Source organism: Artibeus jamaicensis, unplaced genomic scaffold, assembly GCF_021234435.1.
Source record: "Artibeus jamaicensis isolate MK-2021 breed Jamaican fruit bat unplaced genomic scaffold, CSHL_Jam_final contig_519, whole genome shotgun sequence".
Taxonomy (NCBI): domain Eukaryota; kingdom Metazoa; phylum Chordata; class Mammalia; order Chiroptera; family Phyllostomidae; genus Artibeus; species Artibeus jamaicensis.
In genome coordinates this window covers 26715000-26732524 of record NW_026521871.1, presented here as the reverse complement: position 1 = coordinate 26732524, position 17525 = coordinate 26715000, and the positions used below count along the sequence as shown (strand labels likewise).

The following is a 17525-nucleotide window of genomic DNA, read 5'->3' as shown; positions in this document are numbered from 1 at the left end:
TCCTTTCTTTTTAAAGTATGTACTCCTTTCCAAGCCCTGGCTGGTGTAGCTCAGTGGATTGAGTGCTGAGCATGGGCCTGCAAACCACACGATCATGGTTCGATTCCCAGTCAGGGCACATGCCTGGGCTGCAGGCCAGTTCCCGCAGGGGACTCATGAGAGGCAACCATATATTGATATTTCTCTCCTTCCCTTCCCCTCTAAAGATAAAGAAATAAAATGTTTAAAAAAATAAATAAATAAAGTATGTACTCCTTTCCAAAGACATCACCGTCTTTGTGTTGCGATCAGCCAACCTATTTCCCAATCCTAAGAGGTTGTTCCTGTCAGCACCTACTGCACTAATCTTTTTCTGAAACTACATTTAACTTTAGGTGCCTCGAGCATGTTGAAGAATGATGAAGAGGATAAATATAAATATCATGTTAGCTTTAATAATAAAAAACGAGGTCAGTTAAGCATACATCTGTCAGTTAGATCATAAACATTTTTTGCGCATCTTCTATACGAAAGTCACTGTGCTAGGTGCTAAGGGAAAAAAGAGCTATAACTTTGACTGCTCTTTAGGTGCCAGAGAGAGCAAAGAAAGCTAACAGTACAGTGGTACATACAATATGTACAAATTAAATAGTACAAAGATCACTACTAATGAAGTTAGTTATCAGAGACTGCTTTTTGGAAGACATGGATTATAAGCTGGACCTTAAAGAACAGCCAGCATTCAGACGGCAGAGTTGGGAGGGTGGTAATCTAGGGGAGTAGGACAGTATAAGAAATGGCACAGAGACAAGAATGCACAGGAAACACTCAGGGTCAGCCTGGCGGCCTAGAGAGTAAGTTTCCTTTAGCAAAGTAGTAAGATAGGTAGGTAGATAGGCTCCAACCTTAATTACACAGGGCCTTAAATTTCCAATGTAGGCATTTAAAGTTACTCATATCAGTGGTAGAGAGCTACTGAACATTTTTGAAAACGGGAATTATATAATCAAAGGGTGCTTTAGAATGAAGAATTGTATAAGATGGGATAAACAGTGAAGCCTGTTATATTCCCCTTCCCCTCTAGCAGTCTCAACATGAAGCAGTAAAACCTGGACTTGGTGGTGCAGTGGAAATAGAAAGGAAGGAACGATTGCCTAAAACATTAGAGGAAATATCCCTCAGGTCTCCAGGATTCCCATCCTGTATTCCAAGCACTTAGTGGTCCAAGCTAGAACCTGGGAGTTATGGACTTTCCCCCACGCTCCACACAGACGCCTGTCAACTGTTACATCCTTCCATTTCACCCATGTTGGCCCTTCCCTCCATCTTCCGCTGCCAGTATCCATGCTCAGGCTTTTGGTTGAATTTTTGCTTGGTATTTCTGAAAAACACATCTGGTCATGTTACTGTCCAAGTTAAAATTCTTCTGTAGAGTAGGCTAAAGTCCAGGCATCTTGATCTAACATAAGAGAGCCTCCAGGATCTGATCTGTGCCCATGGCCCTGTGTCTTACCACCCCAGCACTTGTAGTTGCCCACATACTGCATGCACTGTCATGCCAGGCATTTGTACCCGTGAGCCTCTTGACACACAACAATCTTCTTTCCTACTCCCCCTTCTTTAGGGAACCGCACTGGCCTGCCTGTGTCCTTCCATGGCACACTCACTGTACTTCTTACCTCTGTTGTGGTTGTCACAGAGGAGTATGACCTTACTGGTGTCGCTCTCCCTAGACTGCAAGCTTCTCACAAGGCACAAAACTGCTTCTTATTTTCTTTGTATCCTAAGTATCCTCCAGGTGAGATACAATACCTGACCTACAATTAGCATTCAATAAATAATTAAGGAAGGAAAACAATAAAATTTGGCAACTAATTGGATGTAAAGAATAAGGATGAGAAACTGGGTAAGTCTAAAATGACTTCAAAATTTTAAGTCCAGATAACTCAGGATGGCACCACCATTAACAAAAATAGATATCCATGAGAAGAACTCACTTTGAGAGGAGGTTTTAAATTCGGTTTTTGATATTTTTGACTTTGCCGTCAGAGTGTAGAATACAAATGGAACTATCCAGCAATTAGTTGGATGTGAGGAATTCTTGGAGCTTGAAGCCTTAATACAGCATTCCTTTTTTTTTAATCTGATCTTTCAAAGTCTAATTTCAAAAGCCCCTTGTGAGGTTAGCCCTAAATATATCTGCCAGTCTGGGCAAACAGAATTTTGTGTCTCTTGTGGAACATAATGGTCCCTCTTGACTGGTGGGTAGCTCTGCAGTTCTGGTCCCGGGTGTTCTGAGCTAAACCTGAATGGACATTCTCCTGCAAGTGTATTATTATCTGCATTAATACATTTGACTCTGTGGTCTCAGCCCCAGAAGCATTCTACAAAAAATAATATGTCATCTTGTTCTTGAGCTTTTATTTAGATGTTCCTTTGACAAAATCAGAAGCATGGAAAAATTCCCTATTTTTAATCATTGAAAGGAAAGCACTTGATTCTTGATCTAAATGGCTTTCCGATCAGACTGAAATTACCAGCTCTTGATGTTGTAGTTATTGTTTACTGTAGCCAGTCTTCCTAAGCAGTTGTTTCTTTTATAGGTTGCTGAATAATCATCATGATGATGCCTCTAAGTTTATCTATCTTCTTGCAAAGCCCAGCTGCAGCTATCTAGAACAGGAGGATTTTGTCCCCTTACTTCAGGTAATTTTCATTCCTTTTTTTAAATGGGTTTTATTCTTAAAATATAGAAACGTAAAAGGAATAAACCTATGAAAGTGAATGGGATGGTACAGAAGAACAGAGGAGAAAAAAAATCAATGTACAAGAGATTTCAGTATTTCTTGAAGATAGAAAGCAAAAGTTGGTTAAGGAACCACAGCCCAGAGGGAGGTACTGTGTATGGGCTGCAGTGGAAAAGTGAGCTACTCTGCTTTACACTGCTCATTAGGATCCCAGAGAAGCCATAAGCACTGCTAACCCTGAGCTCATTAGACATGGGGATTCACTGAAGGTTGGCGTACAGAACAGTTGACCAGCTGACTCCTTACGTGGTTCCTAGATATAAAATATAACCTGGCATTGACTCACAAGCATAAAAAACTGACAAAACAAATGATACAGCATGTTAAGACAAATTATAGTAGAGAGATATCCTAGATATTATCTGGCTGGTACTTCTCAAAACTGTCAAGGTTGCCCTGGCTGGTGTGGGTCAGTGGGTTGGGCATCACTCTGCAAACTGAAGTTGCCAGTTTGATTCCTAGTCAGGGCATGTGCCTGGGTTGCGGGCCCGTTCCTTGGTTGGGGCTTGCAAGAAGCAACTGATCGTTGCTTCTCTCCTCTTTCTCCCTCCCTTCTCTTCTCTCTAAAAAATAAATGTTTTCTTAAAAAACTCAAGGTCATCAAAACAAGGAAAGTCTGAGAAACTATCACAGCCCTAAGGATTCTAAGAAAGCATGCATGACAACTGAATGTAATAAGGGATCCTGGATAGGATACTGGCACAAATAAAAGACTGTAGGTAAAAACTAAGGAAATGTGAATAAAGTGGCCTTTAACATTAGTAATAGTGATATATTGATATTGGTTTATTAATTATGACTATTGCTAATGTAAAATGTTAATAGGGGAAACTAGGTGCAGAGTGTATAGGAACTCTGTTATGTTCTCAATTTTTGTGTAAATCTAAAACTGTTCTAAAAATTAAAGGTATTTTTAAAATATATTCAGAGAGATTATATAAAATAAGAATAGAATGTTATGAAAACAGAATGCTACCACAACAAAAGAGCTACTAAAATTTTAAAACATAAGTACCAAAATTAAAAATTTCAATGTAAGGCCTGGAAACTAAAGTTAAGGATATCTGTAGTGTGCACATGCGTACATGCACCACACACACAAGGGAGAGAGACAGAGAAAGAGACAGAGAAACATAGAGGGACCAATTCAAGAATTTCAACATGTAACTAACAGGAGTCTGTGAAGGGGGGTAGGAATGGAGAGAAGGAATTTATCAAAAAAAAATGTAGAATCTCAATACAGGATGGAGAGAATTGGAGAGATTGGAATGATAGGATTGGTCCACCGAGCAGGTACCCACTGGGATTCTTGTTTTCCTCCTTGGGGGGATCAAAAACAGGACATGACCCTCCCACCCCAGCCTCTCGTGCTCCCCTAGTCACTGCCCACAGAATCAAACATAGAGCCAAGTCTTTTGCTTGAAAAGAGCCACTGAGTGCCAAGCACAGTGAATAAAAAAGGCATACATAAACATGCCCTCTTGACATTTTAGGAAAATGCTCATGAAGAGGAGATACTGAAAGCTTCCAGAGAGAGAAAAAGATCACCTTAATAGGAACTAGAAACAATGTGGTATTAGATTCTCATTAGCAATTCTGGGGAAATGGATTTGAACTCAAATTTGTGTGTCCTGCTAACCTATCAATTGAATATGAAGTTTGAATAAAGATTTTTAAAAACTCAGAAAGTTTATCTCCTATTTTCTTGCAGGTTTATAGTGGTCCCTCCTCTTTACTTGCAGTTTTGCTTTTCAAAGTTTCAGTTAAATGTGTTCAACCACAATCTGAAAATACTAAACAGAAAACTCCAGAAATAAACAGTTCATAAGTTTTGATTTGTAGGACATTCTGAGTAGCATGATGAAGTCTCTTGCCATCCTGCCTGGACATGAATCACACCTTCGTTCAGTGTCTCTGCACTGTGTGCTACCTGCCCCATTAGTCACTTAGCAGCTGTCTTAGTTACTAGGTCAGTTGTCATGGTATCTCAGTACTTATGTTCATGTAACCTGTATTTTATTTAAATATTTCCCCAAGTTATTCACCTAATTTTTATTTCCATAACAAAACTTTTATTACAGTATGTTATTATAATTGTTCTATTTTATTACTAATTATTCTTGTTAGTCACTTATTGTGCCTAATTTATAAATTGAACTTAATCATAGGTATGTATGGTTAGGAAAAAACATGATATAATACAGGGTTTGGTACTATCCATGGTTTTAGGCATCCACTGGGGAGTCTTGGAACATGTCCCTTGCAGATAAAGGGAGAATACTGTACTTGAATACTGCACAAATTAAGCAAACCAGGAAAGAGGAATACATGAGATCCAGGAAAACATGGATTCACTCCAGAGAAGCAGTGAAGGGAAGTCCCAGGATGACAACTGTAGAGTGCTGGAATGCATTACAAGGGAACAGAAAAATTATTTCAAGAGATAATGGGGTTGGGAATTTCCGGCGAAGATGGAGGCGTAGGTAGACACACTGTGCCTTGCACAACCAAAAGAAGGACGACAATTTAAAAACAAAAAACAACCAGAACTGACAGAAAGTCAAACTGTACAGAAGTATGACAAACAAGTAATTGAAGGAGAAACATTCATCCAGACCAATAGGAGGGGCAGAGACAGGCAGCAGGACAAAGAGGACTCATAGCAAGGCCACTGCTGGAGGACTGGGCCAGACAAGGTGGCAGCTGGCACAGTGGGCAGTCCCACATTCACCTGCAGATAAATGAGGAGGAACAACTGGGGAGCAAGACAGACCCCATAACCCAGGGTTTTAGTGCAGTGAAATAAAGCCTCAAAGCCTCTGGCTGAAAACACCTCTGGAGGTTGAGGCGGCAGCAGGAGGAACTCCCAAACTCATAGGAAAGTTCACTGGAGAGACCCACAGGGTCCTAGAATGTACACAAGCCAACCCACCCAGGAATGAGCACCAGAAAGGACCAATTTGATGTGGGTAGCAGGGAAAGTGACTGAAAACCAGCAAAGAGAGGAGCAAGCAGCACTCTTCCCTCTTGGACCCCTTCCCCTTATACAGCATTGCAAGGCAGTGAGGTGGTTGCTCCACCCTGGTGACCACCTAAGACTCCACCCCTTACTACGTAACAGGTGCACTGAGACCAAAAAAAAAAAAAAAAGGCCCAAATAAAGAACAGTTCAAAGCTCCAGAAGAAATACAATTAAGCGACGAGTAGATAGCCAACCTATCAGATGCACGGTTCAAAACACTGGTTATCAGCATGCTCCAGGAACTCACTGGGTACTTCAACAGCATAAAAAAAGACCCTGGCAGCAATGAAGGTTGCATTATATGAAATCAAGAAAAGAATCTACAGGGAACCAACAGTGAAGGGAAGGAAACCAGGACTTAAATCAATGGTTTGGACCAGAAGGAAGAAATAAACATCTAACCAGAACAGAATGAAGAAACAAGAATTCAAAAAAATGAGGAGAGGCTTAGGAACCTCAAAGGACATCTTTAAATGTTCCAACATCTGAATTATAGGGGTACCAGAAGGAGAAGAGGAAGAGCAATAAATTGAAAACTTATTTGAACAAATAGTGAAGGAGAAATTCCCCAGTCTGGCCAAGGAAATAGACTTCCAGGAAATCCAAGAAGCCCAGAGAGTCCCAAAGAAGTTGGACCCAATGAGGAACACATCAAGGCATATCATAATTACATTAGCCAAGATTAAAGATAAGGAGAGAATCTTAAAAGTAGGAAGAGAAAAGGAGAAAGTTACCTACAGAGGAGTTCCCATTAGACTATCAGCTCATTTATGAAAAGAAACTTTGCAGGCTAGAAGAGATTGGCAAAAACTATTCCAAGAGATGAAAAGCAAGGACCTACATCCAAGATTACTCTATCAAGCAAAGCTCCCATTTATAATAGAAGGGCAGATAAAGTGCTTTCCAGATAAGATCAAGTTAAAGGAGTTCATCATCACCAAGCCCTTATTGTATGAAATGTTAAAGGGACTTATCTAATAGAAGATCAAAAACATGAACAGTAAAATGACAACTCACAGCTAGTATCGACCAAACCTAAAACACACACACACACACACACACACACACACACACACACACTAAGCAAACAGCTAGAACAGGAACAAAAATCACAGAAATGGAGATCACATGGAGGCTTATCAGCAGGGGAGTGGGAGGAGTAGAGAAGGGGAAAAGGTGCAGAGAATAAGTAGCATAAATAGTAAGTAGAAAATAGACAGGGGGAAGGTAAGAATAGTATGGGAAATGTAGAAGCCAAAGAACTTATATGTATGACCCATGGACATGAACTAAAGGTGGGGAATGCGGGTCAGACCAGGTGTGGGGGATAGAGGGGAACAAAGGAGGGAAAATGGGACAACTGTAGTAGCATAGACAATAAAATATATTTTTTTAAAAAAGAAGAATTGTGCTTGCCAAGAGCTATGGGGAGGGTGAGGTGGGGAGTTGTTGTTTTGTGGGTGTAGAGTTTCAGTCATACAGGACTGGGGCCGGGGGTATCTGGAGACCTGTTGCACAACAGTGCACAAGTTGTTGATGGTATTGTACTATAAACTTGGAATTGTTGGGAGGATAAATTTTGTGTTATGTGTTTCTTTGCCACTGAAAGAAAAAGAGCTAGGTCTTTCCGTTGGAACCACCTTCTTTCAGTATTTTGCTAAAATGACTAACACAAAGGAAAAGAGCTATATGTTCTCCAGGCCTTTTAGAAAACATGGAGTTGTCCCTTTGGCCACATACATGTGAATCTACAAGAAAAGTGATAGTGTAGACATCAAGAAAGCAGACACTGTTCAAAAAGGAATGCCCCACAGATGTTACCATGGCAAAACTGGAGGAGTCTACAATGTTACCCAGCATATACAATGGGCAGTGTTGTAAACAAACATGGTGAGGGCAAGATTTGTGCCAAGAGAATTAACATACATATTGAACATATTAAATACTCTAAGAGCTGGGATGGCTTCCTGAAATGTGCTGGAAAATGACTAAAAAAAAAGGAAGCCAAAGAAAGGTACCTGGATTCAACTGAAGTCCCAGCATGCTCCACACAGAGAAGCACTATTTGTGAGAATGAGTGGGTAGGAGCCTGAGCTGCTAGAACCCATTCGTTATGAATTCATGGTATGGTAAGTGTAAAAAAAATAAAAGACCTCTATACTGTAAAGAAAGGAAGAGGAGCCCTGGCTGGTGTAGCTCAGTGGATTGAGCGTGGGCCTGTGAACTAAATGATCTCAGTTCGATTCCCAGCCAGGGCACATGCCTGGGTGGCAGGCCAGTTCCCAGCAGGGCACGCAGGAGAGGCAACCATGCATTGATATTTCTCTCCCTCTCTCCTTCCCTTCCCCTCTAAAGATAGATAAATAAAATCTTTTAAAAATTTAAAAAAAAAAAAAGAGGAGAGAGGGCAGAAGTGAAGGAGGCAGGGGAGGAAGAAAAGAGGGAGGGAGGAATGAAGAAAGCTGAGTGCTATATTAATATCACATAGAGTTTAGGGCAAAAATTTTTGCTAGGTAATAAAAGGGTCAATTGAGATTATAATAATTCTAAATGTTTATTAATTCAATAACAGACCAGAAAATGTGGAAGCAAGTAGATTTCCATGGGCTGCTGTCAAAAATTAATTAAACAGATAGAAAGAAAATCAGTAAGAATGTAGAGAACTTGAACAGTACTATCAACCAGTCTGACCCAATTGACATTTATATTACCCAACAACAGCAGAATAAATATTCTTTTACCATGTACACAGAATGTTTACCAAGATAGACCATATTCTGGGCCAGAGAACAAATCTCAATACATTTTAAATATTCAGCTCATAAGTATGTTCTCTGACCATAATGGAATTAAATTAGAAATAATAACATACCTGTGAAAAATTCTCGAATACTTGATAACTAAATAATACTTCTAAATAACTTATGGGTCAGAGGAGCAATCAAAAGGAAAATTAGGAAGTATTTTGAACTGAAATGAAAACAGCATATCAAAATTTTGCTAAAGATGTATTTGTGAATTTAGCAAGGTTATAGATACGTGATCAACATACAAAAATTGGTTTCTAACTATACTAGCAACAAACAGTTGGAAGTTGAAATTTTTTAAATACCATTTATAATACTACCCCAAAATATTAAATACTTGGAGATGAATTTGACAAAAGATGTGTATGACCTGTACACTGAAAATAGCAAAACATTGCTGCAAGAAATTAAGAAAATTTATATAAATGAAGAGATATGTCTTCTTTATGGGTGGGAAGAAGACTTGATGTCGTAAAGATGTCAATTCTACATTAGCTTTGATTCTCAGAGCCATAGTTGTGTTTTGTATACTTTCCCTCCAAGAAATAAATAAGGAATTAAAATCAACCAACACCTGTGGAAAACAAACCCAAATAAAATATAAGCAGTAAGAAAGGAACCAAACTGTATTACATATAAATAACATAACCACATTACAAAGGTTAAAGGGAGAAGAGGAAAGAGCCAACCTAAGTAATTTTGGATAGCAGTACTTTAACTGGATACTATAAGACTAAAGACAAAAGGAACTGTACACAAATACCGTAAATACTGTAATCTAGTTATTAAGTTTGTTTCTCAATGGAGTATGGGTTGGCAATTCTGTAAGTTACAAAGGAAAGGGGGAAGGCTAGAATGAATCTTGTGGTATTGAATTGGAATCAGTTATCTGTATGATTACATAGTTGTAACAGAGATAAAAATGCATACAGATAGACATAGAAAAATATAAATATGTGTATATGCTTCAGTTGTATACATACATATATTCCTGGCTCTGCTTGCCTAGAAAGCCAAGGAGTGATGACACCCTAGTAGTAATGACCACGCCTGCATCTATATTTGGTTTCTAAATACCATTTTACATTAAAAAGAACCAGGGCTGCTTGGAGGAAAGATAGATTCCAGGACTAGAGCAAAGAAAATATAAGGTGACCCTGAACCATCTTGTATCAGAAAATATGGAAGTACTCACAAAAGGAAGGGACGTATCAAGAGGACAGACTGATAGAGTTCCCAAAGGTCAAAACTATTATCAATTTGAGCAAAAAAAATAAATAATAATATTGGATAACCCATAAAATACAATAAATACCCATGAATCTTTACTGATACAAATTGAACAAATCAGTACATAGGCTAGAAGGAACAGTTCTTCCTTACAAAAGAATTCTAGTTGATAAATGTAGAAGGAATGATAGAAATACATAATCACTATTAGATAAACAACAAAATATAAATGTCACAGTCACATTCCACCAATAGCTACTGAAATCAGGGGGTAGAATTTTAGAGTAACAGGATTTGGGCGTCTCAAAGAATCTCCTTCATGGCATTTATCAATTATTAAGGGGGAAAAATAACTTTTTGGTGGCAAACCCAGAAGATATCACTTCAACCAAGTGTGTTCAAAGTTAACACCAGACATCACTTCAACCAAGTGTGTTCAAAGTTAACACCACAAGATACAAAACATCAACATTACATACTCCTTGTATGACTGAAAAGGACACAGCACCACTTCTGTTCTATACCTGCTGAAAGTGTCACTTTAGTCACCAGAGACCAGACAAAACCACATAGAGAGACTTCTGCAGAATAACTGACCAGGACTCATTGTAAGTATCAAAACCATGAAATACAAGGACAGGCTGAGGAACTGTCACAGGTTAGGAGAGATCAATGAGACACAAGTACTAAATACAGGACTTTAAGATGGAGGCATAGGTAGACAGGTTTCACCTCCTTATGCAACCATAAAAAGGAATTAAAACTAAATCTCAAAATAACACCCAGAACTGCCAGAAAATCAAACTGTATGGAAGTTTGACAACCAAGGGTTTAAAGAAGCCACATTCATCCAGACGGGTAGGAGGGGCAGAGATGTGGAGACAGTGAGGAGAGGCAAGAAGACATGTTTTGGCATGTAGAGGCAGCGGCAGTGGAACAGGCACAGGTAGTCCCACATTCATGTGTAGTGGATAAAAGTTGGGAGGGATACCTTGGGAGCAAGCGATCCCAGCCCCAGTCCAGACCACACAGCCCAGTGTTCCAGCACCATGAAGATAAATCCCTATAAATTCTGGCTGTAAAAATCAGTGAGGGTTGGGGCGGTGGAAGAAACTGCCAGATTTTCAGAACAGTTCTCTTATAGGGGCCAAACAGTCTTAAAACATACAAACCTACCCACTCTGGGATTCAATATCAGGGCAAGAGCTGGAAGGGCACCAGTTACATACATATGGAGAGTGAGGGAAGTTACAGGAAATTGGGTAAGTGCCAGGCAAACCCCCCAGAAGCCTGTAACATCACTGTCCCCTCTCCTAAACCCTCCCTCCCCCCACACAGAGCCATGAAGTAGTGAAGCAAGTTCCCCAACCTTAGCAATTATCTAAAGCTCCAACCCACACAATTTTCAGGTGCTTTTTATAGAGAATCAAAGCAGCTCTGCCTAATACACAGAAACAAACACAGCAAGGCTGCCAAATTGAGGAGTCAAAGAAATATGGCACAAATGAAGAAACAGAACAAAACCCCAGGAAAAGAACTAAACAAAATAGAGATAGCCAGTCTATCAGATGTAGAGTTCAAAACACTGGTAATCAGGATGCTCAAAGAACTCATTGAGTATGGCAACAACATAAAGGAAGAAATGAAGGTTATACTAAGTTTCTTTATACTAAAGAAAAATCTACAGGGAACTAACAGTGAAGTGAAGGAAACCAGGATTCAGAGCAACTATTTGGAACATAAGGAAGAAATAAACATTCAACCAGAACAGAAAGCAGAAACAAGAATTCAAAAAAATGAGGATAATATAAGAAGACTGGGACATCACCAAACATGCCAACCTCCAAATCATAGGGATGCCAGAAGGAGAAGAGGAACAGCAAGAAATTGAAAACTTATTTGAAAACATAATGAAAGAAAACTTCCCTAATTTGGTGAAGGAAATAGACATACAAGTCCAGGAAGCACAGAGTCCCAAACAAGTTGGACCCAAAGAGGACCACACCAAGACACATCATAATTAAAATGCCAAAGGTAAAAGATAAAGAGAGAATCTTAATAAGCAGCAAGAGAAAAACAGTTATCTACAAAGGAGTTCCCATAAGACCATCAGCTGATTTCTCAAAAGAAACTTTGTATGCAGGAAGGGACTATCAAGAAGTATTCAGTCATGAAAAGTAGGGACCTACAGGGGAGATTACACTACCCAGCAAAGCTATCCTTTAGAATGGAAGTGCAGATAATGTGCTTCCCAAATAAGGTAAAGCTAAAGGAATTCATCATCACCAAGCCACTATTATGTGAAATGTTAAAAGGACTTAAGAAAAAGAAGGTTAGAAATATGAACATGAAAAAGGCAACAAATTCACAACTATCAACAACTGAATCTTAGGGGAAAAAAACCTAAGCAAACAGTAACAGAGTAATAGATATGGAGATCATTTGATCATTTGGTCAAATGATCAAAGGACCCAGGTGCCCTGCCTGGGTTTCAGGTTCAGTCTCTGATCAGATGTGTGCAGGGGTGACCAGTCAGTGTTTCTCTCTCACACTGGTGTTTTTCTCCCTCTCTTCTCCTCTCTCTAAAAATAAATAAAATATTTTAAAATGATAAATAAATAATTTCCAAATAAAAGTTAAAGAAATAGTAAAAGTCCATTGGTTTTAGACTCTGTTGGTAGGTATGCATAGCTAAAGGGTTTGAAGAAACAAAGAAAAAGACATAACTGATGTCTGTCAGCTGATGACTAACCAATTAATAGATTACTTCCACATTGGCATTGCTGTTACCTTCAGTTATTAAATTAACAGTAATTATCTCTAGTAGGTTCTCTAGACTCATTCAAAATACTTTAAAAATCTAATTAGAAAATAAAAACAGTATTTCACCGTTTTAATATTCTCTTAGTCATCCATGAGAACAAGATTATTGGATTTTAAAATAAATTAAATAGCATTTTAAATTGAAAACAGATTTCTCCACATGGTTATTTTGATGGACATTTGGCTCACACAACCTAACATAGATTTTAAATTACTTGGTTACATGGGTTTTGGGGGGTTTTTTTTGCAAAATTTCTATGTCTCTAGGTTACGAAAAAATTCCAGTTGGCTTGTGTCTCTCACCCTTTCTGTACAAATTTCATTTAGCAATCTCTACCAAGATCTGGAATGCATTTCTCTGACATTCTTGATATGTTAGAATTATAGTACATACCTCTAAAATATTTGTTTCACAAATCACCAAATACAGCTAAATTAAGTTTCTAACTTTTTATTGCAATGTATATGCATATTGAAAGCACACATAAGTATGCTTGTGATGAAATTTACATTTAATAAAGTAAATGTACATTTTACACTTACTTTACATTAAAATGTTATTAATTACATTTTAAGTGCATTGTGCAATATTCTAAAATAGCAAGTTTGCTCAATTGGCAGGGTATTCTACAAGAAGAAGAAAGTCTGTAGGCATTATTAGTGGGATTTTTTTTGTATGCCTAATTTAGTTTTGGTTTTGTTCTTTTTCAGGATGTGGTGGATACGCACCCTGGCCTCACGTTCCTGAAAGATGCTCCAGAATTCCACTCCCGCTACATCACCACGGTAAGCAGAATCCTCTTTTGTCTTAATATAACTTAATAACCAGCCTTTCAGATTTTTATGCAAAAGGTAATATGGGCTATAACGATTCTTTTAAGTGGAAGGAAGGTACAGTAAAGTTGAATTAATTATTTGTATCTGTTTCCCTTCTTGTATGTTCCCAGTGCTTAAGAGGTCTCTTGTATATAAACTTAATGTATTTATTCTGTCTGCTCTTATAAAGTATACCTTTTGCTATGTCATAAATATTGGTGCCCAGTTGATCTTTGGCATTTAATACTGGAAAGAATTTTCAAGTCTTTCCCAGAAAAAGATGGGTATGTAATACCTTAAAGTTAGAAGTGGACTTGGCATTAAGAAATAGCTTGTGTATAATCAGAAAACAATCATGTAAGAATTAAAATAACATAATAACAGTCTCCTTTTTTGTAAGGTGGTCTCTCATCCCATTTCTCATGCATGGCCTCATTTCATCAGTCACAGGCAGCGTATGAATTACGAGTGAGAGCACCAATGTCAGCCGTGCACACAGCAGGGATGTCAGGCATTCTCTGCCCTGGCTCCCAGATGGTTTTTGGAGGAATTCAAAGATGAGCCCCACGCACACCTCACATTCATGGCCACACTCCAGTGAGATGGCCCTTGCTCTGGCTTAGATCTCCCATTAAGTTAGGCAGTCTTTTCTGAGGAAGAGCTTCTCATTCTTGGGGTACATTTTGTTGGCTATGAATTTGTTGAGTTCTGTTGAGTTAAAGGAAACTGCTTTTTCCCCCCTCCTACAGAAACTTCATTCGTTGTTTTTTTGTTGGTTTTCATCTCATAAACCTTTGAGACTTTAAGCCAGAAGGTGTCACTCTTGTCCTAGACCTTCTCGGAAGTTACTTTTGCCTCTTAACCACAACACTATGTTAAATTACCTCCACTCCAATTACCCAGGCCAAGTCACCCTGCTTTCTCACTTGAATTACTCCTAATTGTTCTCCCTTCTTACACCTTTATTCCCCTACAACCTAGTCTCCATAAAGCAAGAGTTGTCCTTTGAAAATATAAGATCATGTCACTCTGCTCAAACCCGCCAGTGGTTTCCCATCTCCCTGAGAATAAAAGCCACACTCTGCCAAGACTCTCTGTAATTCATCCCTATGCACCCTCACATCCCCTGCCCTCCAAGCTTATCTCCTGCCACCCCACTGCTTGCTCACTCTGCTTCAGCCACCATGGCCTCCTCACTGTTTCTGGAACATAACCAAACACGACTTCTGCCTCACATGCTTTGTCCTTATTCTTTCCTCTACCTCTAATGCTCATCCTATAGATTTCCACGAGTCACTCCCTCACTTCATCCAAATGTGTACCCAGATACTTCTTCATTAGTGTGGCATTCCCTGATCACCCTCTGCCTTCTTCATTCTTCCTGTCCGTCTGCCCCCTTTCCCTACATTCTCTATTCCTTTCTTTTGTTTTATTTTTCATCTTAGTTCTATATCATCTGATATTTAAAGTTTCATTTGCTTATTGTCCATCTGGGACTTCTTTATATTTTCACTGCTATATCTCCAATATGTAGAATAGTGCCTGGCACATAACAGATGAACAGTAAATATTTATTAAGTGAATAAGTGAAATTATTCATGCTTAAGGATTTTACACATTAACTCTGTCTCCAGTCTCAAAGGCAATTATTGGGTTCTAATTAATTGTTGACAGTTCTATAAACTCGGGATATATTAATAATATAGGCTAGAAAAGATCTGTAAAATAATTTAATCCAAACTTCTACCAGTTCAGAAAATGCTCTTAACAGAGGACCTTTTATTACAATTTAGTCTTAGAAAAGATGTTAAAGAACAGAACTGTAAAACAGAGATAAATTTTGTCTACACTTTCTAGTACGGTATTTAAATATGATGGTCTGTAGTCATCTAGCAAGTAGTCCCAAGGAAGTTTTATGATTTCAGATTGAAAAGCCATGAAACACTTTTGTTCACATATAAGTCTCATTTTCTGAGAAATTCTGTTGTGTTAATTATTGAACAAAAAGAACTACATTGGTCAGTTTAACAGGATACAATTAATTATCTCTGCCGGATATTTTTATGGCATTTGCATATTATTATTTACATTTAAAATTTTTATGCTTTATTGCTAGTATTATTATGCTGCTATAGCCCAGTTCACAAAAATTAATTTTATTTATTCAGAGATAGTAATTACAGTGTAAAGTCTTATGATGAAATAATGACAATGGAGCAACTCAAAACAGCATCACAACATACAGAGTAAACCAGATCCAGCCGAGAATATAAAATGTGAATCTGCATGTACTGAGATGAGTGTCTCTGCTGTTGTGGTAATCTCCTGCTCCCATCACAAAAGAAAGGTGCAAAGAAAAGGTATCCCAGGGAATATCTGGAAATAAATTTTATTGGACTGGTTATCTTTTCTCTCCAGCGCCTTTTCTATTATGAAAGTTGGTCAAAAAGTGGCATGAAGTCATTGAAACTTTTACATTATTTCAGAGTACGGTGAGTTTTTCTAGAACAAATACAAATTAAGCTTTTTAGTATGAAATTAAGTAATTTTGTCATTAAATTAGAAAAGTGTAACTCTCTACCCTGCTCATGACAAAGACTGATGAGATCACACTACTTCCCATGTATTTATAAAGATCAGCCTCAAAATTAATGGCAAATATCTCAGAAAGCCAAATTAACTTGTCATGTGACCCTTTTGAATAATATATAATCTCAGTGATACACAGTGTAGAACAGTTAATACAGGATGAGGCAAAAGCAGGTTTACACCACAGTGAGATACCACTTCACACCGGTCAGAATGACCATCATAAACAAATCAACAAACAGGTGTTGGTGAGGTTGTGGAGAAAAGGGAACCCTAGTGCACTGTTGGTGGGAATGCAAACTGGTGCAGCCACTGTGGAAAACAGTATGGAATTTCCTCAGAAAACTGAAAATGAAACTGCCTTTTGACCTGGCATTTCCGCTGCTGGGATTATATCCCAAGAACCCTGAAACACCAATCCAAAAGAACCTATGCACCCTACTGTTCATAGAGGCACAATTTACAGTAAATGAGCGGATCAAAAAACTATGGTACATTTACACAATGGAATACTACGCAGCAGAGAGAAAGAAAGAGCTCCTACCCTTTGCTACAGCATGGATGGAACTGGAGAACATTATGCTAAGTGAAATAAGCCAGGAGGTAAGGGACAAATACCGTATGATCTCACCTTTAAATGGAACCTAATCAACAGAAGAAAAAAATACAGAGACATAGAAATTAAGAACAATTTGACAGTAACCAGAAGGGATAATGGGAGCAGGGTTTTCAGGAACTACTTACTATAAAGAGCCCATGGATAAAACCAAGGGGGGGAGGATGGAAGCAAGGGAGGGAGGTGGGTTTGCGAGTGGGGGGGATGGTTGGGGGAACAGAAACAACTGCAATTGAACAACAATAAAATCATTATTTTTTTAAAGTAGGTTCATAGTTGTTCATATGGAAAATAATACAATAATTAATAAATAGTACAAGAATAAACTGTTTCATGTACTCACAACTGTAAACCCACCTTTGCCACATCCTGTATATTTTCTTTGCATGCTAGAGTCATTCAGCCATTTTACTTTATGGTTGGAAGAAACTGTGTACAAGAGTATCATTGAAATATTAGCTTATGTATTAGCTTATATGTGGCACATATATGATGAAGAAAAGTTGGGCAACTTTTATTTTCTATTTATCACTGAAAAACTATGATACAGACAAAAAGAATTTGTGTTTGTTTAACCATTTTATGACTGTTTTTAGACTAAAAAGACAGAGCACCAACCATGTGCACAGCAAATGAGGGTATTACTACCCGAATAAGAGATTGCACCTAATGTCACTTCATATTCTTCTTTATTTCCAGAGAAGAGTTGGCAGTGGAGAAATAAACCATTTGATATTGAATGAAGGTGAAAATTGGAAATACTGGCAAATTGTAGCCCTTGAGTTTGCAGTTTTGCATGCTGTGCAAAGAAATTGCCTGTGAATAAAAGACTGCTT

The 17525-nt window shown here is 38.3% G+C and overlaps 1 protein-coding gene across 2 annotated transcripts in view; it reads left to right on the top strand.

Moving 5' to 3' along the window:
• PPP2R3A (protein phosphatase 2 regulatory subunit B''alpha) overlaps positions 1 to 17525 on the top strand; it is a 163097-nt gene that overhangs the window by 75324 nt on the left and 70248 nt on the right. For both annotated transcript variants that reach the window (XM_037143845.2, XM_037143846.2), the window contains 2 exons: positions 2583 to 2685; positions 13380 to 13454. In XM_037143845.2, coding sequence (XP_036999740.2) covers positions 2583 to 2685; positions 13380 to 13454 — 178 coding nt within the window. The remainder of the gene's footprint in view (positions 1 to 2582; positions 2686 to 13379; positions 13455 to 17525) is intronic.